The sequence below is a fragment of the Cyprinodon tularosa genome, unplaced genomic scaffold (genome assembly GCF_016077235.1).
Source record: "Cyprinodon tularosa strain WSP-4 unplaced genomic scaffold, ASM1607723v1 ctg474, whole genome shotgun sequence".
Taxonomy (NCBI): Eukaryota; Metazoa; Chordata; class Actinopteri; order Cyprinodontiformes; family Cyprinodontidae; genus Cyprinodon; species Cyprinodon tularosa.
Window position 1 is genome coordinate 93,978 of NW_024039201.1, and position 14,681 is coordinate 108,658.

Sequence of the window (14,681 nt, forward strand, 5' to 3'; positions counted from 1 at the left end):
GGCACAGTTTGGTGACATTTATGGATAAATGTGCCAAAATGGCCTCTCCACCTAAGAAATTTCTCACTAATACCATTCTAAAATAAATATGATTCATCTGATTGAGTCCAAATTTGGTATATTTTTACACAACATTTAGATTTGAAAGTCTGTACTACTTTTTTGTGCTATAAATAATATTTTGGTAGTGTTTTGCAATGTTTATTTCAAAGAAAATTTTGGCGAGGTTCAAAAAATGCAAAATATTTTGTATTTTGTCCCTAATATTTCAGGCAGGGTCAAAGCTACAATGGTGCTGACACCAGAAAACCATTCTATGACATCTTACCTTTACAGACGTACCAAAAGTTTCTTCTTAAATCTAATAGCTTTGAGGCAATAAGTTATTTACTTTTGTGTGTTTTTGTCAGGCAGAAATTTATTTATACCCCCTTAGGGTGTAAGAGGTTAAAAGAGAACAACCATCACTGTACAGAGGGGATAGATTCCAACCATTTATAACTCTGTCTTGAAACTCATTCCAAAGAAAGTACACAAGCAGTCTCACCATTATACAAATGGCCAAACACAAAACTGATGCAAAACAACAGACTCTAACAACCCTGGAGAATGATGGCACGGTCACTGATTTGCATTTTACTTGGAATGTGCTTAGAAGGAGGGATCTGCTGGTGCTCAAATATCAGCACTCCAATTACAGGTTGCTTTGGTGACAGCTGATAGAATGGAAAAAGATTGGTTATTAGGGTGACAAAGAAAGTGAGCAAAAAATCAGGCTGCTTTCTATTTAAGCCCGTTTTGTAGTTCCCAGTAACAGAAACCGTTTTTATTCTGAGTTTTAGGCTGTTTGTGTGTATCTTAGGCAGCAGGGCTTAGCTGTGACTGTAGCTCCGCCCATTACGATGGCATTGCTCTGTGACCTCTGCCATCTGTGGGAAAGAAGGGTGCACTCTTCTGATTTGTTGCTTTTATGTCTCCACCAAACATTACATCTGAGTGAAAGAATGTGATTTGACGGGCTGTAGAAGGATTAGCTGATAAACTCGGCTCTGGTTATGAAGCCTTGAAAAATGGAGAGTCTGACAGTGAAAATATCTCAATGTTTTTCTTTTAATCTTTAACCAATAGAAATTAAATGACAATTGGTTAAAAACAAAAAGAATTAAAAAAATAAAGGAAACATTGCAGAATCGTGTCTTCTTCTTCTTCTACACTGAATTCAATAGGAAGACGCCTGCAGCAGAAATCAGAATCATGTCTTGGAGTGAATGACCACTTGGGGGTGGGGGGTTCAAGGGAAATAAAAAAAGAAACCCAGAAGCACTGATTAAGCAGTACTCTATGTGCCACAGAAAGGTCAAAGGTTAGTATCAGTAGTATTAAGGAGAAAAACACGGCTAAACAGATAAGCTTTGAGCCAGTATTCAAGAAATGTCTCAGAGTCAAAGTTAAAATCCTCAAGAATAATGGATTTATGACCTCAAAAGGTAATATTTCTCCTGTATTTGAATCTCCTTGTCTTCATATTTTATTCCTTCCATGAATCTCTCACATTTTTTCTATTATTTTCCAACTCCCTTTTTAAGAAAGCTGACAAAACTTGTGAAAACTGTCTTAGCTAAAAAAGCACTTGAATATTAGTTTCAGGTTAAGTTGGTTTATTCTTAAAAGTTTATGAGTTTAAGAAAATAAAAACGTGCCCAGGAAAGCTAAAAAAAAAAAAATCCTTGAAAGCACTTGAATTGTTAAATTTTGTTTGCGATGGATGAGTTATGGTTTTCGTGTTTCCTGTATAGTTGAATCTACCCACAATGCCATGGCCTGAAAGCCATCCTCCCAGAAATTTGTATTTTCCCAAAAAACAAACAATCTGGTTTGTGTTAGTGGTTGGTGACTTTTGATTTCTTTTTTTTTTCTGTGGATTGCGACTTGTGTACATCCTAACATTGGAGGTCAACAAGCTGAATGCTGTTGAAGAGTCTCAGTCATCCAGGTCATAGTCATTTGAAAAAAGTAAAAACAAATCCACTGGACTTTGAAGACGTTTCAATAACTAAATGACGGCCTACTCCCAAGGGCCGGACCCATTATTCCAGTTCAATTTACATGTTTTCTAAGCCAAAACAAGACTTTGTTTTGGTCTACTCTATTAAGCCTCGAACTCAACCCTAATTCTGATATTTTGAATTGAAAAAGCTTCCTGGATGGGAAGCGCAACGTCTTCAGATTTGGAAACAAAGTCCAATGGATAATTTTTGAACTTTTTTGGAATTAACAAGCTGAGGTTTATGGCTATCAATAGGCTAACAATATTACAGATATCAACATTGCTAATTCACCATTTTTCATTCAATTCGGATCCAGGTGCTTCTATGCCATCCATTTTTTTAAATAAAATTTGCACTGTATCAAATTTATTTATTGCTGAATGATAAGCTGCTGCATCTGATCTTTGAATTTGAAGACATTTGTCTTGGAAAACCCTTGACAGCTCCCTAAATTTGAAGCTTAATGAAGTATGACAACCCTACAAAGGGGACTCCAGCTTAAGCCTCCCTCCAGGATGGAGTCACATCAAAACAGAACAAGGCCTGATGGAGCTAGTATGAAGAGAGAAAAACAAAGAGAACATAAAGTTAAAGTAAAAATGACTGAAATATTCAAATGTAAGTAGAAGGAGAATGGATGAGGGAAAATAGTCTTTGTGTCTTCCGACAGCCTAAGCCTATAGCAGCATAACTCAGGATTACCTGTGCCACTCCTGCTGCATCAAAAAAGAGTTTTATGGTTTGTTTAGACCGAATGAACATGTGAACTACACGAGTTTGATTACAAGGTAGAGACCTGCCAGCAAAAAATATAATTTAATTGCAGTTTCAACCTTAAAAAACTTTATTTTCACTTCAAGTTGTAATGAACTGTAACAGGCCAGCTTCAGAGAGCTTCCCCAGCGGTTGGGAATCCCAGAGCTGCCTCCCGCCAGTATGCTGGAGGTCTGCCGCTCTGAATAAGGAAACAATATTTTTGTATGATCATAATCCTTAAGAACTGACTGCACAGATTATGTTTTGAGATGGAATTTCGAACTTAAAAAGGTCAAATTAGACATTGAATCTGCCTCCCATCTAGTTGTAGGATAATCGGTAAACATGCTGGGAGTAAAGTGCTCTATTATAAACTTACGGATCAATCAGATGTCAAATGATTAGGGCTTTATGTGATAGCCACATGTAAATATACTAGTAACTCAGTTGTAAAAGTTATTTTGGTAGAGATTCATCTCGGATTCTGGATCAGTGATCAGGCTGCAGCATTAAATAACCTTTATTCCTTTAGGCAGACTTTATTCTCTCAGCTGTGACTTCTTATTCAGAAATAACCTGCATAAAACCATAAGCTGCAGCTTTAATAGACTCTACTAAATCTGACTGAAAAAGCCCCAAATGACACTAAGCTCAATAATATTTAAATTGCATGAAACGTTTATTTGAAATCTGTCAGCATCTGCAGGTTGTGGGAGATAGATTCCCCTTTATGCCCCACATCTCTAAAGAAAAAATTCCCAGCTCAATTAAATGCTTAATATTTCCCTAATATGATTATAATTTGAGAAGGCCTTCTTTAAAAAAATAAATAAAAATCTAATTTCCTGAGAGCCACAACAATCTTGCACTCTAACATCTTTTAATATCCCTGCTGTTCGTCTCGAGAGCAATATAGTCTGATCTCACCAGGAAGAACTTTACCTGTTAATGTGTGAACTCGCCCACGTCCAATTTATTTTTACACACATTTAAAAATGTACATGTTTGCCTAACGTTCTGTACAAAGGTTAGAAAAAATTATAGCTGCAAACTGATATAAACACTGTTAAAGTAGAGCAGAGACATTAAAAAGAGCTGAAACTTGGCTTACCAGTAGAATTACTTTAAGAGACGTAAAAGGCAGCAATACCACAGATTTAACAAAAGATTACAAAATATGAAGATCTTTAAGCTCTCATTTTGAATATTTTTATTCATCTTTTTGATTTTTCAAAAGTTAATGCCAAAAAATTCTGTGTGTAGATAGATAATTAAATTGATTGAAATACTCTTCAAATGGTAGTGGAGCTTTTCTATCTGCACTACTCTGCTGTAAAATGTAATTGAACAAAACCTGAGGTACTCTACCATCATGGAGAAAGGAGAATTTCTGATCACCTGACCAAGGTGTCCTGCACTGCAGGTGAGGACTCTCTCCGCTCCAGCATTGGAGAAAACTTACATCACTGGTAAATAGTGATTGATCTGATGATCAAGCTGATCTGATGGGAATCTGTGATGTACACTAACAGTTTAAATCTACCTCCCTGACATTTCCTCTTCAGCATGAAAACGAAGCACAGCACAAAAAGCTTGTCCTTGTGTCATATAACGATGGATCTGTAGCTAAATTTTTATTTGGATAAATTATTGAAACTGGCAAAACCTGTATTGCTTAAAAATACATGAATCCTTAGTTAAAAGTACATCTAATGACATGGAGAGTAATGAGTATTTGCTATCCATCATCTACAGCCTCCTCTAGTAAAGGACACCATTTCTGACCCTTTCACCATGTCAGGGTAATTTAAAGACATTCTGCCGCCCACTAGTTGGTTCACAGACTAACTTTTAGTGATAACTTGACTCAGGAAAACCTTTATCTGGCTTTCTGAAACCAAACTCCATACTGTGCATCTGAATCACATGCTGTTTATGTGGTACACCTATGTTCTTTTAGTTTATCTGTGGTGCTCAGATGTCCTGAAGTATCACCATCCAAATGTTTAGAATTTCACTTCTGTGTCCATCATATGTTGTTTGAAGGATAATTTTGGTATATTTGCTTAAAGGTATAGGAGGATTTTCTATTTTTATTTAATAGACCCGCCCTCTCCACTTAAAAAAATGCACATGCACGACCCTGAGTTTGCCCCCCGAGAGAGAACGTTTACTAAACACGTGCGAGAGCGTGCAGGAGCCCGTTTCTCCTCATGCACGCTCCGTTTAAAAGTTGCTGTTTGCATCGCAAATACAAGAATACTTTCTAAGAAGATTTGCAATTTTCCCAGTATATCAGACTCACTACTGGTAAGTGAAAATGGGCGTGAGGACGGACTTAGGTAAACATATCACCAGATTGACTGACAATTAGGTGATCCACTTATTTTTATGGTCCACCCGCAAAAAGAACATCCTCCATTATACCTTTATTTAATTGATAGTTTTATTTTTGAAACATGACTGATTCTTTCCCCCTTCACCTTTCCCCCACAGATCTTCTAGGAGTCTATCCTGCATCTCCTCTCCCTGAGGAAGCCATGTCTGCAGCTCAGACCCAGAAGGAGAGCAGCGAGGCCGGCTGGGGATGCCTGGAGTCTCTGGGTCTCAGTCAGAGGGAGCTGGTTCTGGCTGAGGCCCTCCAGATGGAGTACGATGCTCTCTCTAGACACAAGCAGGACAAGAGTGGGACCGGAACCAGCCACACAGACCCTGGAGCTCCCAGCCAGACCAGCTCAAAGACTCCACATCCGTCTGTTGATCAAACCCGACCCATACCCGCCCAGAACCTCCCTGACCCCTCAGAAGGGAACCTGCTGCTGGATCTCTCCGGATCAGATTCCTCACTGAACCAGCCGGGAGGGTCCCAGTTTCCGCTGCCCCTCCCACCCAGGCCCCTTCCTTCTCAAGGGGTGTTCATAAAAGAATCCCCCTACATCCTGGACCGTCCTGAAGTCAGTAAGTTCCGGGACTTATCTGGTTCCAACCCGGGGGACTCTTTTGGACCCGGCTTAGGGTTTCTCTCTAAAGGCTCTATGCTCCCTGACGACGTCCCCCCCGCCATCCCACCCAGACACCCCCTGCCTCCTCCGTCAGGGTCAGAGATCCCCCTCTTGCCCCCCAGACCATCCACAACCCCTCGAGATGTGAACCTGTTCCAGCCTGATGTGGACCAGTTAAAAATGACCCCCGCAGAGCTAAACTATGACATCATCAACGACTCACTATCCAGACTCAATGAGGGCAGACCAGCACCTCCGGCTCGGCGTCCCAACGGGGACCAAGCGGGGAAGCCTGTGGCCCGCAGTAAGACCCTCCCCCCACAGGTGCCTCCTAGAACCTACATACCTGCACCTAAGAGCTGCAAGAACCATCGGAGGGTTTCTGCAGACCCGGTAAGACCCCGACAGCCACTCGCCTGCGCCCAGTCCAGTTTTTAAAATGGTTCTCCTTGTTTAAAGCTGCAGAAGCAGAAGCTGTTCTGCCTGCAGCTGATCTGAAGGTAATGATTACTAAATAATGGAATAAACTCTACTTTCTGTTTATATGGACTAAAAAGGGAAAACAAAATCTGGGTTAATTCTTCCTTTGATCTCTGGTTTAAGGCTGCAGCTGGTTCTTGTATTAACTGGACTCAGGTTTGTTCTTGTTCCTTCGTATTTCTGAGAAAACCTGATGCTTTCTGCCAGGTCGTTGTTGGAGACTTCCACCTTCAGTTAAAGACCTGTTGTACCAGTTTATCCAGCAGAATCACAGCAGCGTTCTTGCAGAATGAATTTTCGTTAAACTTCCATCTGAGGTTTGGGTTCTGATAAAGCCCTGAACACATAGATTTTCTATCAGTCGTACGATATTGTGGTGTTTAGCACTCATTGAGAATCGCTAAAACTCAAAATGAGTAGGGGCATACAGAGCAGGTAAGGGGAGTGCATCACTCTTCTGTCTTAATGAAAAAGGAAAACAAAAACTTCAATAAACTTCCCAGATCTCTCTGAGAATTACCTTTTACTGCCTCAGTCAGTATATAAACCATCACTCAGCGTTTATTGCTGTGTTTTCTTTTCTTTAGACGTAGATGTTGTGTTTTTAATTTGAACATTCTCTATCTGCTCTGGTTTGAGATGTTGCAGTGGGGTTTTGCTTTATATCTGCTCTGTACAGCTTTTTTCTTCTCTTCCTCTTGTCCATGTTAAGCAGGCATCCCCAAACTCGGTCCTCAAGGGCTTCTGTCCTGCAGGTTTTAGAGGTTTCCCTGCTTTAGCACAGCTGATTATGATAATTTGCAGTTGAGCAAAAGCCTGTTAATCAGCTTTCAATTAAAACCAGCTGTGCTGGAGCAGAGAAACCTCTAAAACCTGCAGGGCAGCGGCCCTCGAGGACCGACTTTGGGGATGCCTGATGTTGAGTGTGGTATACACCATGTCACCAAACAGCACAATGACTACCTCCTGCCCTATATATAGGCCTACTGACTGATTTTAAAACTGTAAACACCTCTGAAGCCAATTAGCGGACACACTTTGATTTAACATGCCTCTTTTGTCACATTATTTTCAGTATTGTCTAAGAGTGACTATAATTTTTTGTTTCATGAGTTAGGTTTTTTTTTATCATTCTGTTGAATGATGCTTGAAAAGCAATATCTGACTTTCATTTGATTAGTTTGATAGAATTTTTATTCATTATAGCGGCTGGCTAGCTCAAGTGGTAAGTCACCCCTGCTGCAAACAGGAAGCCAGGGTTCTTCTCCAAGCTGGGGGAGTTAGCTGCCAGTGTATGTACTTAAGCAAGACCCTTGCCTAAGTACATACACTGCCTGCTTTGGGGAGTGGTGGCCTAGTGGTTAGGGCATAGAGCTTGGAATCCAAAGGTTCTGAGTTCAAGCCCCACTCCCACAGACTGCCACTCTGGGTCCCTGAGCAAGACCCTTAAGCCCAAACTGCTCCCAAGGTGCCGCACAATGGCAGCCAACTGCTCCCCAAGGGGATGGGTTAAATGCAGAGAGTTCATTCCGTTGCTCTGTACTAGTGACAGTGTAATGACAATAAAACGCTGAAGAAAACAAAGAAAGAAAAAAGGATATTGGAGGCAGTTTGTCTTTGACATTTTGCACTCTCTGCCTTATTAGTGTCCATACTGACATCAGAGATTTGGTGAATGTATCATTTTCTTGCACAGTGGTCAAGAGTGTGTTCTTTTTTGTGTACCTGGAAGCGATGATGTTTGCCTAGTTCTGCGACTGCCTACCAACATGGTTTGTAGAACCAATCTATTTCAGATTTGTAGGAACTACAGCCGGTGTTGTTCTCTCTGCTCCGATTGCTTGGTTTTCTCTAATGTGCTTCAGTTTATCTCCACTCTGATTGGCTGTCTGTCTGTCACTGTTAGGTCACTTTGGGCTCCAGAACCAACGGGTTTGGATATGAGCTGTTCCAGGTGTCGGAGGAGCGAGACGAGGAGGTGGCAGCGTTCTGTCACATGCTGGATGTGTGAGTAACTCAGTGGATAGACTTAGCAGACACCATCATTACGATCGTGTCTCGATTTATTTAACCAGGAAGTAACACATGGGTTCTGTTTACCAAAAGAAGCGGAGGAGGTCTAGAGCTCCTGATCTAACCTGCATGTTTACACATAAAGATGATGTAATAATGCTACTCAGACCTTGCTGTGATCAGAGTCTAAGCTGGACTTCATCTAGGCTCAGTTCTACAACTGTAAGATATGCAGGGTCAAGGTCATAGAAACGGAAAACACTTGTATTGCATACCTATATGAGGTAGAATGGTCTTGCTGGATTAGAATGCCAAGTAATAAAATGGAATAATGAAAATGGGGACTGGTTTGGGCAGATATGAGAAAATAATGGTGCAGAAAGCTCACCTGGATCTCATTGATGCAGTTTCTCCTCCATTTTCTTTCCAATAACCTAATCCAATGTCCCACTGGACTGCTAGCCCAGCCAGGGTTTTCCATGGAGTTCCGTTTTTGCTTATATAGGTCGTTCTTAGTCATTTTCTTCCATAATACTTAGAAAGAATGTTACCATCTCTGTGGTCCCTTCCATTCAGTCCATGTTTACCATGTCATACCCAAAGGTGAAACTCCTCATATAAATTAAAATGTTGCACTCCTTTCACTTGCGTTGCATTAGCTGCTGCATTACTACATTTGAACAGCAGATAGAGGACAGCTGAACGAAATTTTTCTCTGCCAAATCCAGTCCGAAATGTTGGGATTACTCTGAACTCTGAGGACTAATGGCTTGTCCTGATGGGGTGAACCCCATTTTTAATGTTAGTGTGTCTTTTTGGAGTTATGGTTTGAATAAATTTTAGGTAAGGTTTGGAGAAATCAGGAATATGCATAAATGTAACTAAATATTATGTCACTCAATTTAAATTCCTAATACGGGTGGAATTACAGACTTTTTGTTTGGGTTTCCCTTGTTGGGTGTATCCAGCCTCCGGTCAGCTTATCCCTGCAGCGACCCCTCGAAGAACTCTGGCTTCGTCTGGTCTCCCTCTGTCGGGCATGGTGAGCTGCACCAGGCTCTAGGAGTGGGAGTGAAGGTGACAGTGGTCAGCGAAGACTTCAGGGAACCTCTGACCTTCACCTGTGATGGTAAGACGATGCTCAGTTCCCTTTTACTAATTGCACCGGAACTGGAAGGTTATTAAGCAACAGGGAGGATGTGTTTTTTTTTTTTTTTTTTGGGGGGGGGGGGGTTATTCTAATGGTGTGTTTCATCTCCTGATTCTCCTGGCTGTTACAGTAAAATGTGCCAGTGAAAAAGGGATTTTTTAAATAACATTTTAATTGCAATCCCTGTTCAGTAGAAACTTGAACACAGTGTAATTTCCATGCCAGGCCTCTAGAGACGCTATGGTAACCTATGTACCAATAACATTTATCTTGACATCAGTCTAACCAATCCTTGATATATGTGCTGATTGTTTTAGGATGATTCTCTTGGTCAATAATTTTCTCTTTCTTCATTTATATGTTAAAAATGATAAGATGAAATGAATCATAGTTGGTCCTCAGATGTAAATAGCTTCTTCATTGGTCATTTTGTTAACGAAGTGTGGCGGTCTACCCAGTGAGAGAGTTTAGCTGCATTCCAGTGTGCTCAGAGACCAGAGGGTCACAGAAAAAGTAAATGAAGTGAAAAAAGCAATTTCAAAAAGGATTTGGAAATTCCATATTCCCAATCAATATTCTCATTGAATGATCACACATCTGTCTCCTTCAATTAATTTATAACAGAAATAAGTCCTGGTAAATGCTTTATTCACTGCTTTTCAGAAATTAACGGGGAAAAAATATGTTGGACCCCTAATTATGTAGATCTTGGTTTAGGCTACAACAGTGAGAGAGTAAGGAAGAAAACTCTTAATAGTTAGTGATTGCCTATGGTTCTCATAGTGGATACGTTATTATATAATCTTGTACATTGTTGTATTTAAATTACAAAAAGATCATATCCAATCCACTTTATTTATATAGCACGATTTCAATAAACACAAGGTTTCCAAAGTGCTGCACAAAAACCATAAAATAACTAAAATAAATAAAAGTAAATAAAATCAAATAAAAGCACTGCCCGCAGAGGATAAAAATATGCATGTGTATGCATAAAATCAACATGTGTATACCGGTACTTAAAATCAACACTCTACATGGTGTCAAAAGCCAAAGAAAAGAGGTGGGTTTTAAGAAAAGTTTTAAAATGAGACAGAGAGGTGGCCAGTCTAATGTGCAGCGGCAATCCATTCCAAGGTTTTGGAGCTGCAACAGAAAACGCTCGATCCCCTCTGAGCTTAAGCCTTGCTTTAGGCACTGTCAGGAGCAGCTGATCAGCTGATCTGAGAGAATATGACATTTTTCTTTCATGTTTATAAGAAAACACCGTCAATGTCACAACAGATCTATCTGCAATTTGCATCTACACTGTTTTAAGTTATTATTCTTTAATTGATACATGATATACTTCTAAGGAAAACCAGTTGATTGCATCGATTCATTGACTCAAATGCAATCCTTTACACTAAGCATGCTTGTAGTGACAGTGGAGAGGAAAAACTGCCTTTTAACAGGAAGAAACCTCCAGCAGAACCACTATTCAGATGGAAGCTTATGTGGTCCATCGCTAGAGGAAGCTGCATTTTCATTGGCTCATCAATAGACATACTGTAAGTCATAGCAGCTAAAGTCAAAGTGAGAGTCATTTTAAACGTCTGAAACCATCAGATAATCATCTCTCATTCTGTTTGGTCGATGACAATAACCACATCCTTAAACCTGCTTCATTGCGTGAGCTTATTTGCTCAGTAAGGCGCCTGCTGCTTCATTTTTGACGCTTGTCCACATTAAGGTCAAACGCACCTCAAGAGCATCTCTGATGTTCCTGAAGCGCGTCCTGTAAAGTGTGTCCAGATGCGTCTGATGCTTCTGCTGCTCCTGTGTTCAATGGCAGAGGGCGGCTTTGCTATATTTGCTGTGATCAGTGAGTGAAAAGTAGTTTAATATATTTTTTTGTGAGGAAGTCCACCTCAAAACTTTGTTTGTGCAGTCAGCCTATCAAGATTACGATCCCGCCTTGATATATTATTTTGCTGTCATAGCTGTACAGACCCCCTCATACCAGTGGTGCTCTGTCACTGGGAATCCCCAGCAGCAGCTGCCTCTGGCCAGGTCATCTTTTGGGGGTTCTCCCCTACTTGCGGATGGAAGTAGATATTAGCGTTTTTCTGGTACGTGTTACAAACTGCACGCACCAGAATAATAAAAGTAAACATATTTTCCCAGCAGGTTTCAACATTTTTTGTTAATTTATGCGTTAATAAAGGGGAATGATCATCTGCAGCGCTGTGTCTCTCCCTGCTGGTGGAAGATCAGCTTCTCTGATTGGTTGATGTGGCGCTTCGATTAGCAAAAGTTATATTTTCCAACTCCAGCAGCTGCATGACCTTTTGGTGCCTCTTGATATGTGTCAACGATTGTCTTTGCATGTAAAACGGCTGCTTCTGCTGCCCAAAGCACGTCCGATGTTAACGTAGCATAAGCCTCAACCAAAGATTTCTCCATAATACTGCTGCAGTCATCTTCCTTTGACCAGATATGAAAAAGATTAGATGTTCATATTCAAAAGACAATAGAAACCATGACATTTTTGAACCGTTAAACTCTGGAACCTTTTTTCTAACTGTGCTGTTGTCACAGAAACTCCTCCAGACTCATCAGGTAAAGGAACAGGTCACCATGGTAACGAGCTGAGTTGCAGATGTGTTTCTTTAGTTTGAAAAATAAGGTTTACACCTTCTCTTTGTTTTCTTGGTTATGTAGTATGTTTGAATAATGTCACGTTTTGATTCTGATCATCTGTATTATGGTTATGTTCCTGTCTGGGTTCTGTGGAACAGTCTGAGCCTAACTGGATCCCCTTTGTGTCTCAGGTTCGTCCACAGTGGACCTGCTGATCTATCAGACACTCTGCTTCACCCAGGACCACCTGGACCACCTGGATGTGGACGACTACCTGCTGAAAGTTTGTGGACAGGAGGAGTTCCTCAGCAAGTAAGTACCCAACGTCTACTGCTAGTTCTGTTGGTCCAGCGGTTCCTTGTGTTCAAGTTCAACACCAGCTGCTGCGAGATTGAGCTTTCAAGGTTCTGGTTCTGTGGATCATCTTAAAGCTGTATGGATCTTTTGCAGACTGACTGTCAGTCTTCACAGCCGGAGAGGAAACCATCTCTGTTGTTCAGACTAGTGGAACATCTGGCCCCAGATTATCAGAACAGCAACTTGTAGAGGTTGAAGAAGGTGGAACCATCTGGATGGAGACAGACCGGATGGTTCTAATCATACTGGGTTAATAGAGTATATTGTAGGCGGAGTTTTCCTCCAGCAGAACAGCTGCTTCCAGACCATGTTCCAGCTGTGGGTCTCTGGTCCTGGTCCACTCAGAGCTGCTTCATGAAATATCTGCAGATGTCCTTACACACTGCTGTATGTTTGCGTGTGTGGGTGGAAGTGTGTGTATGAGAGATATGAGCAGCTGCGTCAGTGGCTGAACTTCCTGTGCTGAAACAATAACCAATGCATTGTTATTGTTCTACTTTACTGAATCTAGGTCAATTTCCCTTCAAACCTGCATCAAATTTTCTGAAGATGTGCATTAGGTCCCTGTTCATCTGGATTAGGATGCCTAAATATCTATGAATCAGATTCCCTGTTTACCTGGATGAAGTTTTCGTTAGATCTGTATCAGTGCTTCTGTGGAACTGAAAACTTGACCATGTGCTTTGTTTTGGAAACCTCAGGCCAAACATTTAAGTGTATCTTGATCCAAACAGTTGTTCTGAAACTCTGAAAACTGTTCCTTGCAAGTATTTCCTAATGGCTGTGGAATTCCTGCCACCAAGTGAAGTCTGTTAACAACCTCTAATGTCCACAGGGCTTTACCAGGTTTTTTATAACTCTTAACTGGTCCTCAGGGCTCGCTGTCCTTCATGTTTTTGATGCCTCTAATCAAGCACTCCTGATTGAAACGATTACTTTGATTTACCTCCTCGGCAGCCATCAAATGCTGCAAAAGCCTTTATCACCTTTTCATTCAGCTCAGGTGTGTGGAAGCAGGAAAATACCTAAAACATTTAGTTTTAGGGCCCTAATAACCAGGGTTAAGAAGTTCTGGCCTATAACTCCAGACTTCATGGACCTGTTAGAACACTTTGAGCTGCAGACTATCAGAAGAGCGGAAGGAACTGGAAGAACGAGATCAGAGTAAATTTCAGAACAAACTGTTTACTGTAAACCATGTTTTTTTTCTCCCACACTGTTTACATTTGATCACTCCTGCATTTTATGAAATGGAAATATTCATTTCACCGCTAAGCTGATGCTCATTTACTGTCTGAAAGCAAAATGTGACTTTGTCTGGTTTACACTCTGTGTGTATAAAATGAGAATAAAAGTTGTCTAAGTCTAACAAACCACCTGTCCTTTGTCCCTCTGTCCATCAGCTCGCAGACTCTGGCCGGGCTGGAGTTTGTACAACAGTGTCTAAAGTTCGACTGGGACATCCGGCTATTTCTCACCAAGAGATCGATGGTCAACACAGAGCTGGCCCGCACGGTACGCACACACGCCCACACACACATCCATTTCATTTTCCATTCTTTTTTTATTAATTTCTAAACTTGAACTAAATTGACTTTCAATCTTAGCCATAAAGCTCTACCCCAGGAACAGCATAGTGGAAAAATTAGTGAGGAGGACCAGAAAAATGGCCTACGTTTTCAAAAATGACCTCCATGTTGGTAAAAAAAAAAAAAGAAAATCCACACAGTGCCGGCAGCATCTACAAGAACCCACACACACAAACAAATGGTTCATTTCAGTCCCAGAGGAAACAAACACACCCAGTAATGTCACAGGAACCTCAGTGGTGTTTAATAAACACTTTCCAGTGGAACGGACCAATCCTCACATCAAGGTTGCTTAATTTGAAATAAATACATTTTAGATAAGAACACTGCCCCCTGCAGGCGATCTTCAGGAACTGAGAAAACATGCAGGATTATGTCAGCTGCAAACCTAGGCTGAATTCCAAACTGGCCCCTAAACACTAACCCTAAGCAATAACCCTCTGTTTGCACGTTCCGACGGATTGTCTGCCACATAAAGGGCCATCCCTAACCAGGTAGTGGGTAGGGCGAGTGGACTGTTCAGCCCTTAAATGGAGAGTCTGCATCAGTTGCACACTTGCTGGAATTTGGCAGCAGGTGTAACAGTGAACTAATGGAAGAGGAAACATGTGCATTCAGATTTATTTCCCCTGATTTGCTGCATCTTCATTACATAGAAAATTAC

The 14,681-nt window shown here is 41.0% G+C and overlaps 1 protein-coding gene across 1 annotated transcript in view; it reads left to right on the forward strand.

Moving 5' to 3' along the window:
• Positions 1-14,681, forward strand: part of pik3c2b (phosphatidylinositol-4-phosphate 3-kinase, catalytic subunit type 2 beta) — a 43,705-nt gene that overhangs the window by 9,564 nt on the left and 19,460 nt on the right. The window contains exons 2-6 of the mRNA XM_038301775.1: positions 5,301-6,199; positions 8,193-8,293; positions 9,268-9,428; positions 12,263-12,383; positions 13,832-13,943. Of these exons, the coding sequence (XP_038157703.1) occupies positions 5,345-6,199; positions 8,193-8,293; positions 9,268-9,428; positions 12,263-12,383; positions 13,832-13,943 (1,350 nt within the window). The 5' untranslated portion in view covers positions 5,301-5,344. The remainder of the gene's footprint in view (positions 1-5,300; positions 6,200-8,192; positions 8,294-9,267; positions 9,429-12,262; positions 12,384-13,831; positions 13,944-14,681) is intronic.